At 44.2% G+C, this 16,960-nt stretch overlaps 1 protein-coding gene across 3 annotated transcripts in view; it reads right to left on the minus strand.

Moving 5' to 3' along the window:
- Positions 1–16,960, minus strand: part of ZFP64 (ZFP64 zinc finger protein) — a 96,269-nt gene that overhangs the window by 66,509 nt on the left and 12,800 nt on the right. For all 3 annotated transcript variants that reach the window (XM_017496881.2, XM_017496880.2, XM_037727258.1), the window contains exons 3-4: positions 3,928–4,089; positions 2,765–2,827 (exon numbers count right to left, since the gene is read on the minus strand). In XM_017496881.2, coding sequence (XP_017352370.1) covers positions 2,765–2,827; positions 3,928–4,089 — 225 coding nt within the window. The remainder of the gene's footprint in view (positions 1–2,764; positions 2,828–3,927; positions 4,090–16,960) is intronic.

A 16,960-nucleotide genomic window follows, 5' to 3' on the forward strand; every position in this document is an offset into this window, starting at 1 on the left:
AATACTGAACCAATTCCTTACCTGGCCATGAAAAAGAGTAAGTGGATATGACATACTATGTGAAATAATGTGCAATAGTAAATGCAACAAAGCAAGTTGCACTGATAGTGTGGATCGTGTTAACTTAATAAGACATGGAAAAAATTAAATTTGTGAGTTTTTAGACCTGGTCTAGGCAGGCAAAAATTTCAGAATGAGACATGGAGAACTATTAGGACAGCTGACTTTTGGTCATGGAAGGAGGTGGCTGTCACTTTTTTTACTTTATATATCAAATACGTATTTTGACCAAATTGTAACAAGCCAAGTGCTAAAAATGGTCAGCCAAAGCTGATCACTGTCATAAAATAAATATTTAAGATTTAACAATACATCTAAAAGTTTATTAATGATCAGTATTTTGGCTGGGCACGCTGGCTCTCGCCTGTAATTCCAGCACTTTGGGAGGCCAAGGCAGGCAGATCACTTGAGGTCAGGAGTTCAAGACTAGCCTGGCCAAGATGATGAAACCCTGTGTCTACTAAAAATACAAAACTTAGCTGGATGTGGTAACAGGTGCCTGTAATACCAGCTACTCGGTAGGCCAAGGCAGGAGAATCACTTAAACCCGGAAGGCGGAGGTTGCAGTGAGCCAAGATTATGCCACTGCACTCCAGCTTGGGCAACATAGTGAGACTCTGTCTCAAAAAAAAAAAAAAAAAAAATTAGCATTTTGATTATTAAACATTTAAGTCATCAAATTTAAAAATCCGGAACAATAATTTACCAGCATTGTCAGTGGCTCAGTAGTTCCTGTGGTCACTACATTATGTCTTTGCCACACTGAGCAGACAGAGCTCAGTGGTTTTCAGCCAGCTCTCCTGGTAAAGAGCCCTACTGCTGTTGCTCCTCCAAACCCCAGGGGCGATTAAGCACAACCCCACTCTCTGAGGGTAACTAAGGTAAGGATACCTCCTCGTTAACCTTTGAACTTGAAAATGTAGCCAGAGATGCTGCAGTTATGCAGAAGCTGTCGTACAGACACAAAATGGGCTAACTTGTGTAGAAGATATTTTTGGCAGATTTGCAGAAACAGACAAAGTTGTGGCCCTCACTTGTACTTTCACAATGCTTTCCCTATCATTATTAATAATTATAGTACTTTATTCTTTCTATAATAAATATGCTATGGCTTGATGGATGGAATTTCAACATATGAAACCCATATGAAGAGTTTCATTGCTTATTACGCTAGAATGCTTGCCAATGCTTGAAACTTAACATTTGGATAATTAGAATAAATCCAAATGACATGACACTGTGAGGCTGATTAGATATGATGGGGACCCCAGTGCAATAAGGCACTTGTTGGTCATGGCCAAGGAATATAAAAAATAACTGTTGGCTATTTCATCTTCCAAATGCTGAGGCTAAATAGCAGGCTTTGGGCATTTAGTGAAGCCAAAGCCAAAATTCATTACATCTTATACATATTTATACTTTTAAAATTTAAATCTGTATCATTTAAATATAAGCATCTAACACTTTGTTAAACAAGAGTCTAGGCCGGGTGTGGTGGCTCACGCCTACAATCCCAGCACTTTGGCCAAGGCATACGGATCATGAGGTCAGGAGTTTGAGACTAGCCTGGCCAACGTGGTGAAATTCCATCTCTACTAAAAAGAAAATACGAAAGTTAGCTGGGTGTGGTGGCAGGCACCTGTAATCCCAGCTACTCGGGAGGCTGAGGCAGGAGAATTGCTTGACCCTGGTAGGAATAGGTTGCAGTGAGCTGAGATCGTGTCACTGCACTCTAGCCTGGGTGACAGAGCAACACTCTGTCTTGAAAAAAAAAAAAACAAGAGTCTAAAGGCAATTCTTTTCCATGCAGAAAATCTGGGAATCATAAAAATAATATATCACAGATAAATAAAATCACCAGAAATAATCACTTTTCTCTTTTCCCATGCGCTGATCTTTTTCTCTTCTTTTAAAACAAGTATTTATTAAACTCTCCTTTCTAAATTACAAAAATAACACTGTATTCAGTGGTATAATATAAAGATATATAAAAGGAAAGTTTTGGCCAGGTGTGGTGGCTCACACCTGTAATCCTACCACGTTGGGAGGCTGAGGTGGGTGGATCACTTGAGTCCAGGCATTCGAAACCAGCCTGGGCAATATGGTGAGACCCCCGCACCCCACCTCTACAAAAAAATACCAAAAATTAACAAGGTATAGTGGAGCCTGCCTGTAGTCCCAGCTATTTCAGAGGCAGAGGTGGGTGAGTTGTTTGAGCCTGGGAGGCAGAGGTTGCAGTGAGGTGAGATTGTGCCACTGCATTCCAGCCTGGGTGACAGGGTAAGACCCTGTATCAAAAAAAAAAAAAAAAGAAAAAGAAAAAGTTTCTTTTCTCTCCCCTCATTTCTTTCTTTACAAATCATTACACGCACATACGCACTTTTAGGATCATCTCAAAATGCGAAAAAGTGCATTCAAATTTTAATTAATTTTGGCAGAATAATTTTCAACATGGCTGTAACAGTTCACGTTCTCACTTAGCTAACTTTGCTCACATCCTCTCCAGAGCTGGATGTTATTATGTTAAAGATTTTCTGCCAAAATCTTGTGTACAAATGGCACCTTATTTTTTGAAATCTGGACTTGCATTCCCATAACAGCCAGTGACGTTTGGAGTGGTATCATTCGTCTGACCTATGTGGGTCCCCAGCTCCTAGCACAGAGCAGGTGTTTAGGGCATATGTGCTAAAGAAATGCTACTTACCCGTGTGAATTTTTAAATGCCGCTCCATGTCCTTCATGCCATAAGCAGTCTTGAATTGGCAACCTGAAAAAAAAAACAAGGAAAGATTAATTACAAAGGGATATTTAGTAACTTTTAGAGGGGAGAAAACTGGCAGAAATATCCTTAACCGAGGGACAAGAGTTAACACCACAGTAATGGGAAAAAGAGACCTCATGTGCCTTTGTACGTGATGACCAGGAAAGATAGAACATCATTTTGTGGTTCCTGCTAAAACTGCATAACCTGAATCTAATCACAAAGAAACATCAAATACACCCAAACTGAGGCCTTTTTGACAAAATCTCTTGCCTATACTTTTCAAAAATGTCAAGCTTATGAAAGATAAATGCTTAACAGTTCCTGATTAGTGGAAATGAAAGACATAAAATCTAAATGCAGTTAGTGATCATTGGTTGGAGCCTGGACCAGAGGGGGAAAATGTCATTCTTTTGATACTGATAAAAAGGACATTAGTGGAACACTTCATGATGAAATCTGACTAAGATCAGTAGGTTAGAGAACAGTATCTATAAATGTTAATTTTCTGATCTTGATGATTTTCCTGTGTTTATTTAAAAGAATATTCTGGTTTTTAGGAAACACACACCGAAGTATTTAGGAATAAAGGGGCAACATGTTGTCAGCAACTTTGAAATGGTTTGGGGAAAACTATACATACTTGTATATATATAAAGAACGACAAAGCAAATATAATAAAATGGTAACATTTGGGGAATCCAGGTGAAGGGCAAGCAGCGATTTCTCGGGTACAATTTTTGCAAATTTTCTGTACGTCTAAAATTACTTCCAAATAAATTAAAACCAAAGTAAAGAAAGAAAATTCTTACTGAATATCTTCCTAAGCTATAGCATAGGAAAAAAATTTACAGCAACCTGAAATTTTCACAAGTTCCACTTCAAAGGCCTATGGCTAGAAAAATCTTAGAACCCACATGCAGAATGACCGCAGACAGTGGGAGATAGGCTGTATGTGCAGATATGAATACCAGGGGGCTCTGATTTTTATGCCAGGTAGTTTGGAGCACATCCATGAGCAGTTGTCAGGAACTCATGAGGAAGAGCCCTGGAGCCTGGTTAAATGTCACAATCTCTATACAAGTAGGACATAATGGTGCCTTTACCTGGATAGCAGCAGTTAAGCCTTTTCTGAGCAGGTGGCGTCGTGGGCTTTTTGGTGCGTGACTTGGCAGGGAGAGAAATGACAGTGGCTGTCTGGTTTTCATTACTTTCCGTGGGCAGATAAGTTTGATAGCCATGTTCAAAAACAAATTCTGGAGCTGAAACTAAAAGATATGGTGATTATTAATTTTCATAATATAAATGCCCTCTAACTATGCCTCTGTCTATTTTCTTCCTTTGAAGAGAGAATGCACATGCTAGTTTGCTTTCCCAGCCTCCCTTGCAGCTTCGGAGTGATCATGTGACCCAGTTCTAGCTAATGAGACACTAGAGAGCATCCGCTGGGAGGCTTCTGTAAAAGATTTTCCTCCCTGATTTAAAATGGTGGGGGAGTGAGGAGGAGGCAGGGCAGGTAGAAAAAGAAGCAGTTGAGAAATGCTCATTCTGGCTGCCCTAATTCCTGTACTTTGTACATGCTGGAGTGATGATTCGATGCCTGGATCTGTGGCAGCCATTCTGTAACCAGAGGGTAAACATGAAAATCAGATGCTGCGTCAGCTCTGAAACCACTTTTCAGAAAATTGTATTAGAAAGAAAAATCTGGAGAAAGAAAAATCTACACATTTTTCTTTTTCTTTTTTTTTTTTTCTCGAGATAGGGTCTCACTTTGTCACCTAGGCTGGAGTGCAGTGGCATGAACACATCTCACTGCAGCCTTGACATCCCAGACTTGAGCAATCCTCCCACCTCAGCCTCACAAGTAGCTGGGACTACAGGTAGGCACCACCATGCCTGGCTAATTTTTATATTTTTTTGTAGAGACTGGGGTGTCACCATGCTGCGCAGGTTGGTCTCAAACTCCTGAGCTCAAGTGATCTACCTGTCTCGGCCTCCCACAGTGTTAGCCACCATGTCTGCCCTAGACTTCTTAAATGAACAAGAAATATCCCTATAATTTATGTCCCTGTAATTTATGCCAGGTAAGTTTTCTGTTAACTGCAGCCAAATGCATTAGGTGCTTTCATAAGCTATATGACAAAATCCTAATAAAACACCAAAAAGGAACTGATAGAAGGGACTTGGGGCAAAACTAGTCTAATTAACATTCTCCACAGCATTTAAGTATCTCCCCCCTCAAAAAATTCCTTGTACTCTGAGATTCTGATGCAAAAAGAAAAAAAAAATTGCAAAATACAGACTAAATATAAAACATAATTGTGGGCCAGGCATGGTGGCTCACACCTGTAATCTAGCACTTTGGGAGGCCCAGGTGGGTGGATCACCTTAGGTCAGGAGTTTGAGACCAGTCTGGCCAACATGGTGAAACCCCGTCTCTACTAAAAATACAAAAATTAGCTGGGCGTGGTGGTAGGCGCCTGAAATCCCAGCTACTCCTGAGGCAGGAGAATTGCTGGAACCTGGGAGGAGGAGGTTGCAGTGAGCCAAGATCTTGCTGCACTCCAGGCTGGGCAACAAGAGCAAAACTCTGTCTCAAAAAATAATAATAATAATAATAATAATAATAAATAATAAAATGTAATTGTAAAAGATAAGATAGGCAGTCTCAAATTTTTTTGTTATAAAAATTTCTGTGACTACTTTGTTAACTACATTTACAGTCTGGGACTTAGGCATGTTTCTCCCCTCCCCTCCCTCCTTCTCTCCCTCCTCCCTTCCTTCTTTGTTAAATTCATCTGATAGAATTCTGAAACTTGTTATGTTACATTGAACATAACCTCCCTCCGTCCCTCCCTCCCTCCCTTCCTTTCTTCCTTCCCTCCCTCCTTCTTCCCCTCTCCCATCCTTTCCTTCCTCCCCCACCTCTTTCTCTTTCTGGTTCTTTCTTTCTTAGAATGTAATTTGTCACATGAAGATTTGGCTTCAAATGAGGAGTAAATATGACAATGGAGGCTTGCTCATTGGGTGAACCTGTCAGACTAGGAGGCCCTAATGATGATTTTGAGAGATGCTGTAATATTCTATTTCCCAAACTTCAAAACTCAGACACCACCTTTGACATTTTTGACATTTTATTTACAGAATGTGTTTATTTAAGTCAACACAGGCCTAACATCACTATTTATTTTAGCTTTGTCCAAAGCACTCATAGCCATGCCACAGGTTCCAGGTGCTAGTTATGTTTTCTCTTAAACACTAGGCCAGGGGTGGTGGCTCACGTCTGTAAGTCCAGCACTTTGGGAAGCCAATGCAGGCAGATCACGAGGTCAGGAGATGGAGGCCATCCTGGCCAACATGGTGAAACCCCATCTCTACTAAAATATAAAAAAATTAGCTGGGTGTGGTGGCGGGCACCTGTAATCCCAGCTACTCGGGAGGTTGAGGCAGGGGAATTGCTTGAACCGGGGAGGCAGAGGTTGCAGTGAGCCAAGATCATACCACTGAATTCGAGCCTAGAGACAGAGCAAGACTCTGTCTGAAAACAAAAACAGAAACAAAAGACCCATTATATGTCTTTGAATCTACGGTGGTTTAGATTGTAAAATGCATCATAATTTCATATATGACAAAACCGCTGCCAATTAAACACATGACAATGCTTTCATATTTAGGTATTTTATTTTATATTTACTGAATGGGCTTTTCTTGACTTCTTTGGACATTTGGCAGGAAACCCAGGTTCCTGATCTCCATCTTTTTGGCACCTTCAGTAGTGACCATATCACTCTGATAAATGTCAAATGATACCTTGATTCCATCAGCATTTGGTATTTGAGTAAAGCCACAGTTTTCGTTTTTTTCAATGAATATATGTAGGGAAGTCAAGGGCTTTGGTTTAAAGTTGGCTGGAAGATTCTGACACACTGATGTTTCCTGTCTTCATGCCAAGTATCTCTGATGCATGAATCAGCTGCACCTGGCTCTTGTTGAAATGTTTTCATTTACTCTGTGAGATCTGGCTATTTCTCCTGGTTTCCCTTGCTCTGCTTGGTTCTCAAAGCATGGTCCACAGCCAGCAGCACTGGAGTTGCCTAGGAACTTGTTACCAAAGCAAATTTTTGCGACCCATCTCAGATCTACTCAATCAGACACTCTGGGGGTGCACCCAACAATCTGTGCTCTAACAAGCCTTCCAGGTGACCCTGACACAGGCTGAAGTTTAAGAACCACTAGCAGAGGACATCCTTTTCCATCCAGCTCAGCAGTCAGACTTAACCCAGCTCTGTCTACATGAGGAAATCCACCTTTCTTGATTGCTGCTTTGCAAGAACATGCAACTGCAGGCATTCCTCCAACAATGAAGATTTGCTTCATTAATATCAAATTTACCCCTGTTACTGTTTTCAGGCATTTCTGGGTAAAGCAATTACTTTTCATCTTCAACTTGCTTCATCATGCAGTATCTTGGAAGACATTTTAAACAGCAATTAAAATTCAATACATATAGTTCCGAAATTGCACACGACATAGCTGAGGTGAGAAAAATGTGACCCACTGAAATTGAGTTTGTTTACATGCACAGGAAGGTAATTTTTTTGGACTGCCTGTTGGTTGATAGAAATCTCACTGATTCTAAAATGCATCATTGTTTCAGATATGTTAAAGTGTGTCTTCAAACTGATATAAGCTCAGGTTTGGCCATGCACTGTGTATGTGACCTCAGGCCAGTCATGTAACTTCACTGAACTTGTCTTCTCACTACAAACGGGGATAATCACCACGCCCACGTCAAAAGGATGCCGCAAAGTTTAACAAAAGAATTGAGTAGCACAGGATGTGGTCATGGTCAAATCTCAATAAATGTCAAGGGGGATATAAGAGTTCAATAGAACCAGACTCTGGCACTCATGCATCGAACTCTCAACTGAAATGCTCATGAGCTAGGATGATCAACCATCCCTGTTTGCCTTGGGCTGGGGTTTCTCAAGACAAAGAACTTTTGTTGCTAAAACCAGGGTCCTGGGTCATGGTCTCGCTACCATGACCTCCCAACTTTCTGCTCGACAACTTCCTGCCCAAGTGACCCCCTGTGCTGGAAGGTGCTCACAGTGGGATGACTATGGGTGGCCAGGCCCTCCCGACAAGTCAGCTCACGGGGTCCTCAGCACTCTCTTGGAAGGTAGGTGGTAGGCCCTGCACCCCCCTGCCACTTTCTGCTCTCCCCAGAGACTGGCTGGGCTCCATCTCTTAACTGTCCTCTACCATGAGCCTGAGCCCACTGGCACAGGGAAACATGGGAGTATTTTGGATATTAACCTCTTCTCAGATGTATCATTTGCAAATATTTTCTCATTCCATAGGCTGCATTTTCATTTCTGCCATTTCCTCTGAGGCACACAAGTCTTAAATGTCTTATAGCCCTGGCTGGGCGTGGTGGCTCATGCCTGGAATCCCAGCACTTTGGGAGGCCAAGGTGGGTGGATCATCTGAGGTCAGAGTTTGAGACCAGCCTGACCAAAATGGAGAAACTCTCTCTCTACTAAAAATACAAAATTAGCTGGGTGTGGTGGCACATGCCTGTTATCCCAGCTACTTGGGAGGCTGAGGCAGGAGAATTGCTTGAACCTGGGAGGCAGAGGTTGTGGTGAGCAGAGATTGTGCCATTGCACTCCAGCCTGGGCAAAAGAGTGAAACTCCATCTCAAAAAAAAAATATTAATTTAGCCCCATTTGTCTGTTTTTACTTTTGTTGCCTCTTAGAGAGGCAGCAGGGAGAATCATGAGTGGGCAGGTTAAACACAGCAAAGGGCTGGGTGCAGTGGCTCACACCTGTAATCCCTGCACTTTGGAAGGCCAAGGCGGGTGAATCATTTGAGGTCAGGGGTTCAAGACTAGCCTGACCAACATGGTGAGACCCCATCTCTACTAAAAACACAAAAATTAGCTGGGTGTGGTGTCACGCACCTGTAGTCCCAGCTACTTGGAAGGCTGAGGCAGGAGAATCGCTTGCACCCGGGAGACAGAAGTTGCAGTGAGCTGAGATCGTGCCACTGCACTCTAGTCTAGGTGACAGAGGGAGACTCCATCTCAAAAACAAATGAAACAAAACACACACACACACACACACACACACACACACACACACACACACACTCCAACAGCAAAGGAGTCAGGCACCCAACAGCAGGGATCATTTTGGGGGGCAGGGTTAATCTCATGTAACCTGTGAGTCACCCCAAGGTAAATGGCTACTAGACCAGAGAAGGTTTGCTCCAGAGCTTAGGCTGTGAGCCTCCTTGAGCCTCGGGTTCTTTACTTGGAGAATGGGGACAATTTCCATTCCTATCTTCTAGGGCTGTTGTGAGGATCAGAGACCAGGCATGAAAAGCTGCTGTTGCTGTTGACATTATTCATGAATTTATTCAGCAAATGTTTATTAAGTACTGACTTTGTGCCAGGAACTGTTGTAAGCGGTAGAAACAGAGCAGTGACTCAAAGAGACGAAAATCCCTGCCCTCATGGAGCTGACATTCTAGTTAGGAGTGGTGCATGCAGCAAGTATTTAAATATATAGTATGTAAATCAGGTGGTGTAAATATTACGGAGAAAAATAAAGCAGGGAAGGGACCAGGAAATGCTGTGGGCATGCAATTTTAAGTAGGTCCAGGAAGGCCTCAGTGAGAAGGTAATATCTGAATATAAAACATGGAAGCATATAATTATATTAATAGTATTCTGTTGCAGGTGTCTGGAATTCAACAGCAACAAAGGGCCATTGGGTGTTGAAGACTCTCACCAGGATAGCAAGCTTGCTGGCGCCTCCTGGCTGACTTTATCAAGGGCATCCCTTCTCACACATGTGGCCTTTCTAGAATCCGCTGTGAACAGCAGGACCTGCAGAGACACCTCAGGGAAAGGCATATGGCAATCACTGAGGGACTGCTGGTGACCAGATGCCTCCCTCACTCCCTTTGGTTGTTTGCAGGTGATTTGATGCTGGAGTAGCCACTCATCCACAGGGGTGTGTGTGTGTGTGTGTGTGTGTGTGTGTGTGTGTTGTATGTGTGAGCATGCATAGTCAGACTGACCTTGGATCAACTTGGGTTTTTTTTGAGATGGAGTCTTGCCCTGTCACCTAGGCTGAAGTGCAATGGCGTGATCTCAGCTCACCGCCACCTCTGCCTCCCGGATTCAAGTTATTCTCCTGCCTCAGTGTCCCGAGTAGCTGAGATTACAGGCATACACCACCACACCCAACTAATTTTTGTATTTTTAGTAAAGATAGAGTTTCACCACGTTGGCCAGGCTGGTCTCAAACTCCTGACCTCAGGTGATCCATCTGCCTCGGCCTCCCCCCCCCTTTTTTTTTTTTTGAGATAGTGTCTTGCTTGGTCCCTGAGGCTGGACCTGAGGCTGGAGTGCAGTGGTGCGATCTCAACTCACTGCAACCTCCACCTCGTGGGTTCAAGCGATTCTTCTGTCTCAGCCTCCTGAGTAGCTAGGACTACAGGTGTCTACCACCATACCCAGCTAATTTTAGTATTTTTAGTAGAGATGGAGTTTTACCAAGTTGGCCAGGCTGGTCTCAACCTTCTGACCTTCCACGGTGATCTGCCTGCCTTGGTCTCCCAAGTGCTGCGATTACACACGTAAGCCATTGCACCCAACCAGCTGGGTGTTTGCATGCAATTTCATGCCAGAGTAGCCACCCATCCCCAAGTCAGTGTGTGTGTGTGGGGGGGGAAGGGGCGGGGTGTGTGTGTGTAGTCAGACTGACCTTGGACCACCTTGAATGTTTGCAGGTGATTTGATGCTGGAGTCACCACTCATTGCCAGGTGTGTGTGTGTGAGCACAGACTGACCCTGGACCAACTTCTACCTCTACTCACTAGCTGTAGGGTCTTGACCAAGTCATTTCTCTGCTCTTCAGTTCTTTTGTCAATAAAATGGGGATATTAGCAGTGATCTCAGAGCTCAGATCTTGTTGTTCTAGTAAATATTTAAGGGAAGGATAAGGCATACTGCGAGCTGGGCATACTGTAAGTTATTGATAGTTCTCAGTGGACATTACGGTAACTATGCACAATAAGTTATTATTTATCTGTATTCACGTTTGGCATAATGAGCGGCATGGGCCTTGCAGGGAAGTGCTTCTAGTAGATGCATGACTTGCCCCCACAAGAATATTCTCTAGACCCTCTTTTCACCGAGGATACAGTAAGGACCATCTCGTTATGTGGGGGTCTTATTTCAAACTTTTTGCAAGAGCTCAGGGCCTCAGCCCCTACCCTGGTGTGGCCATTAAAATTAAGTCTCCTGTTTAGTGAGATCAGACCCCTTCCCCGATACCCAAAAAGCTCACGGCCTCATACACCTCTTGCCGCTTTTGGGTTTGTTTTCTGGCATCAGGGGATTTCCCATGCTTTCCTGAGTGCTCAGGTGTGCAACTGAGAGTTCCTTATTGTATTTAGTTCTGGTTTGTAGCAGGGGTATATTGAGTTATTTGATCATGATGTTGCTTAAAATGTATGACTGTTATATGCATTTCATAGAGAATCCAAATCTATTCCTCTGCAGTTTGTATCTGTGGGCTCACATGAACCAACGTAGCTCCTTTTCTACCAAATTGCCGTTCAGATATCTCAAGACAGCTTGGATATCTCCCTATCTAATTTGCTTCCCCTTTCCTACTTCAACTTAAAAACTCCACTTAACAAATCCTTTTCTCTTTTTAAATTGCAATGTTTATTTTTGCAAAATAAAAGTTAGCATGAATTTCAGAATATCTACGAAGTACAGAAAAGTGTAGAGAAGAAAAAATAGGCTAAGTGTTGTGGCTGATGCCTGTAATCCCAGCAATTAGAGACACTGAGGCAGGATGATCACTTGCGACCAGGAGTTTGAGACAAGCCTGATCAACACAGGGAGACCCCATCTCCACAAAACATACAAAAAATAGCTGGGTGTGGTAGTGTATGCCTGTAATCCCTGCTAATTGTGGGGCTGAGGTGGAATGATGACTTAAGTTCAGGAGTTCCAGGCTGCAGTGAGCTATGATTGCACCACTGCACTCCAGCCTGGGTGACAGAGCAAGGCTGTTTCTAGAAAAACAAAACAAAAACTTCCCAGCACTGTCATAACACGGCAATATACATCCTTGCTTTCTTTTTCTTTTTTTTTTTGAGATGGAGTCCAGCTCTGTCACCCAGGCTGGAGTGCAGTGGAACAGTCTCAGCTCATGGCAATCTTTGCAACCTGGGTTCAAGAGATTCTCCTGCCTCAGCCTCCTGAGTAGCTGGGACTAGAGGTGCATGTCACCACCGGCTAAATTTTGTATTTTTAGCAGAGATGGAGGTTTCACTATGTTGGCCAGCCTGGTCTTGAACTCCTGACCTCAAATGATCTGCCTGCCTCGGCCTACATCCTTATTTTTTATACAAAGCCCCTATTGCTACTGGGATTAAATACTTATTTGTGAAATTATTTAATGACTATTCTCTTTTCCATTTGGTTGGATGAGTTAAGTGAGGACAGACCCTTGTTTCTTTCCATTACTGTTCCCCTGCACCCACCACAGAACCTGGTAAAGGACAGGATTTCAAAGAACATTTGTTGCATTAATGATCAGCTAAAGGGCTAACCTCTTTTATATACAGAAAGGCTGGGCCCAGAAGCTCACGCCTCTAATCCCAGCACTTTGGGATGCTGAGTCTGGCAGATCACCTGCGGTCAGGAGTTCTAGACCAGCCTGGCCAAGATGGCAAAACCTCATCTCTACTAAAAATAAAAAAAAATTAGCTGGGCATGGTGGTGGTGCCTGTAATTTCAGCTACTCAGGAGGCTGAGGCAGGAGAATCACTTAAACCCAGGAGGTGGAGGTTGCAGTGAGCCAACTGCACTCCAGCCTGGGCAACAAGAGTGAAACTCTGTCTCAAAAAACAAACAACAACAACAAATATATATATATATATATATAGTTTTTGAAGTATAAAACTAGAATCATGGCTTGAATCATCCATCCAAAATACAACCTCTAATGGCCACATATGTCATCATTTTGGTTGCTGAATAGTTTAATTAACCATTTCCCTTTCTTGGACATGGAGGAGACATCCAGGAATTGACATCTATGTATAATGCCTATCTAGAATTTTAAATGTGTCCCTCGTTTCTTTGGGTACATTCCTTGAAGAGCTGGGTCAACATGGCATGGATGTTTTATTACTTGGTGATTATATAATTATGACATCCTTTCAGAAAACTGAAATCATTTGCATTTTCCCTTTAACCTTGGCTATCATAGGGATGACTTGACAGGACAAAATGAAATCACTTATGTTTAATTTGCATTTCCTTTATATGTGATTAGTGAGATTGAACTCCCTTTCAACATTTATTTTCCAAGGACATGCCTTGTTTGGTCAACTTCCTGTTTATTCTATTAGCTCATTCTTTTCTACTGGAATTTTTATTTTTTTTTTCTTGATTTGAAAATGCTTTTTACAGATTAAGGATACTGTCTTTCGTTTTGTTTTGATTTTGAGACAGGGTCTGGCTCTATCTCCCAGAATGGAAGGCAGCAGCATGATCTCGGCTCACTGCAACCTTTACCTCCGGGTTCAAGCGATTCTCCTGCCTCAGCTTCCTAAGTAGCTGAGATAACAGGTGTGCGCCACCATTCCCAGTTAACTTTTGTATTTTTTGTAGAGATGGGGTTTCGCCATGCTGGCCAGCCTGGTCTTGAGCTCTAGAGCTCAAGGGATCCTCCCGCCTCAGCCTCCCATAGTTCTGGGATTCCAGCGATGCGCCGCCGCGCCCAGCAGGCTATTATCATACATTGAGGTCTCATGATTTTGTGTGTGTGTTGTTTTTTCAGTGTTGTTCACGCTCAGGATTCTCATTTAGGGTTCCTGATCTCCAGCCAAGCATCCCAACTGCAAACTGAGAATTCACTTTCTGAGGCTGGGCATGGTGGCTACGCCTGTAATCCCAGCACTTTGGGAGGCTGAGGAGAGCGGATCCCTTGAGGCCACGAATTTGAGACCAGCCTGGCCAACATGGTGAAACCCCGTGTGTGCTAAAATACAAAAATTAGCCGGTCATGGTGGCTGGCGCCTGTAATCCCAGCTACTCAGGAGGCTGCGGCAGGAGAAAGCTTGAACCCGGGAGGCGGGGGTTGCAGTGAGCCCAGATGGCGCCGCTGCACTCTAGCCTGGGCGACAGAGCGAGACTCTGACCCCCTCCCCGCCCCTGCTCCTCCTCCCGCCCCCGGAAGAGTTCACTTTCTGAGAGCAAATCCACCCCTTTCACTTACACGGTTCTCAAAAGGGCCTTGACTCTCCACAGTGGGCCTTACGACCCGCCCAAACGCCCCGCCCCAGGCGTGAGCGGTCGCCATGTTGGAAACTCTGACCACGCCCCCACTCTGCCATCGCTGATTGGTGCAGTGCAAGACACCTGACAGCCACTTGGCCAATCGACTCTCTTGCTCTGGAATGGAAAACTGCAGCTGGGCGCATTGGCGGCTGCTGCTAAGTCTCAGCTATGACCCAGGCTGAGGCAGGAGCATTGCTGGAGCCCAAGAGTTCGAGTCCAACCTGGGCAACATAGTGAGACCACTCCCAATCTCTTAAAAAAACTCAAAGTGGGACTAAGACGCTCAGGTTTGGTGTGGACTTTCCTTCTGAACAAACAAGGTATAAATTCTGGGAATGGTCACGGGGGCAGCAGTGCTTCTCCAGCCACAATCTCTCTAAAATGTGGATCCTGATCAGCAGTTCTGGGTGGGGCCGAGACTCTGCCTTCCCAGCATTTCCAACAAGTCCTTTGAGCTGTACAATCTGGAAAACCCTGAAATACTTCAAGCTTCTGGTTCAATCTCCTTTGTCTTTTCTTTTTTTTTTTTTTTTTTGAGATGGAGTTTCGCTTTTGTTGCCAGGCTGGAGTGCAATGGTGCAATCTTGGCTCACCGAATCTCTGCCGCCTTGGTTCAAGTGATTCTCCTGCCTCAGCCTCCCGAGTAGCTGAGATTACAGGCATGCGCCACCACGCCCGGCTAATTTTGTATGTTTAGTAGAGACGGGGTTTCTCCATGTTGGTCAGGCTGGTCTCGAACTCCTGACCTCAGGTCATCCGCCTGCCTTGGCCTCCCAAAGTGTTGGGATTACAGGCGTGAGCCACCGTGCCCAGCCCCAATCTCTTTTTGAGATCCAGCTACGTCCCTGCCCACAATTCTCCCTTATGCCTATATCCTGCTAAACGAAGTCTCCCCTTTGGCTTGAACTATAGCCAAAGTATGGGGTCTGCTCTAAGCAAACAAACATGTAACAGCAAATTAACTTGCCCTATACTGGGACTTTGCCAAACAGGAAAAATAAACCATGAGTGGAACTGAGCTTCTTTTCACATCCCACCCTACCCTCCTTCCCACAGTGGGCTGTTTTTTCATTCCTCACATCTGTTGAGCACCTGTTATGAACTAGACTCTAGCACCAGTGGGTTTCCATCCTTTTATCCACTTCTGGATGAGTGGTTCTCAAACTTGATCATGCATCCCAGATTCTGATGCAGAGATTTGGGGTAAAGTTTAAATAGCTTTATAGCTGTATTTTAAACACATTTTCTGAGTAATTCTTTTGCACAGCAGCATTTGAGAACTGCCACTCTAGTCCCTTTAACGGGGAAGTTGTAGGAGCATGGCCCTGCAGAGGGGGCTTGGGATTGGGGTCCACTGGTAGGTCCCTTCTCCCTTGTCCCTTGGCAGCCTAGCTGCCTCCACTACAGTGCAACTGGGCAAAGCCACGTGTCCCAATGTTGGCCAGCAGTATCTGGAATTTCGGGAGTTTATCAGGGAGCATTTCCTCCCAGATACAGATAAGTTGCTCCTTTCCCTGCTTGTGGGTGTGCCAGAGAGACTGGATGCCCAAGGCATTAGCAGCCACCATTTGGCCATGGGGGGCGGGTGGGAGGATAAAAAGGATAAAAGCCCGCCACCGAGAACAGGAGGAAGATGCAAGGGAGCCGGCACCTTTGAGCTGCCGAACTGACCTTGGCTCTATCTGCCTTGCCTGTTCTGGCTATGAGAGATAATACGTGTCTTAACTGTTCTGCACACTTTGAGTTTGGTGGTGTTAAGAGCAACAGAAAGCATCTGATCTGACCCAATCATTCCCTGGCTGGTTCAGATTCCCAGGACCTTGCTCAGATCCCTATTATCCCCAGGAAAGATCTGGATATCTTCATTTTTCACCGAAGCTTCAGATGGTTCTTATGCACAAGCAAGTTTGAGAAACATTGCAATGAGGAATTTACTAAGCGGCGGTACTGATGAAGAGCACAGGTTTTGCAACCAGACAGCCTAGGTTTGAGACCTGGTTCTGCTACTTTCTGTTTCTGACATCTTGGACAAGTGATTTAACCCCCTGTGCCTCGGTTTCATTATTGGTAAAATGGGGATAATAATTATTATTACCTAACTTTGGGTTATGGAAAACTACTCCATATAGAGTACTTAGAAAAGTGCATGGCACAGAATAAGCACTGTATAAGAATTTGTATTATTGTTTCCAGATCCTTCTGGCAATCACTACATAGTTTGTCTTATTAAATCACTCATGTGCTCAGGAACTTTCATTGGCTCCCCAGCTGCTTCAAAGTAAAGGCCAGAGCTGAAGCACGACTTCCACCCCATTCTCCTGTGCCGTTTCTAGCCACTGTTTTCCAATCTTGCCCTGCGCTTCTCCCACCGCCTCCAACCACCAATAGGAAATGTCCACTTTCCCGCCATCTTTCTCCCAAAAGCCAATGTGTCTTTCAAAGCCGGTTATATATTTGCTCTCATTCACAATTCTCCCCACTGAGTTTCCCAGTAAGAACCAACAGACTCTGAATTCTTACACCTTTAAGACTGCACTTGCTGGCCAGGCTTGGTGGCTCACACCTGTAATGCCAGTAGTTTTGGGAGGTTGAGGCCGGTGGATCACTTGAGGTGAGGAGTTTGAGACCAGCCTGGCCAACATGGTGAAACCCCATCTCTACTAAAAATACAAAACTTAGCCAGGTGTGGTGGCACATGACTGAAGTCCCAGCTACTTGGGAGGCTGAGGCACGAGAATCTCTTGAACCCGGGAGGTGGAGG

The sequence above is a fragment of the Cebus imitator genome, unplaced genomic scaffold (assembly GCF_001604975.1).
Source record: "Cebus imitator isolate Cc_AM_T3 unplaced genomic scaffold, Cebus_imitator-1.0 Scaffold224, whole genome shotgun sequence".
Taxonomy (NCBI): Eukaryota; Metazoa; Chordata; class Mammalia; order Primates; family Cebidae; genus Cebus; species Cebus imitator.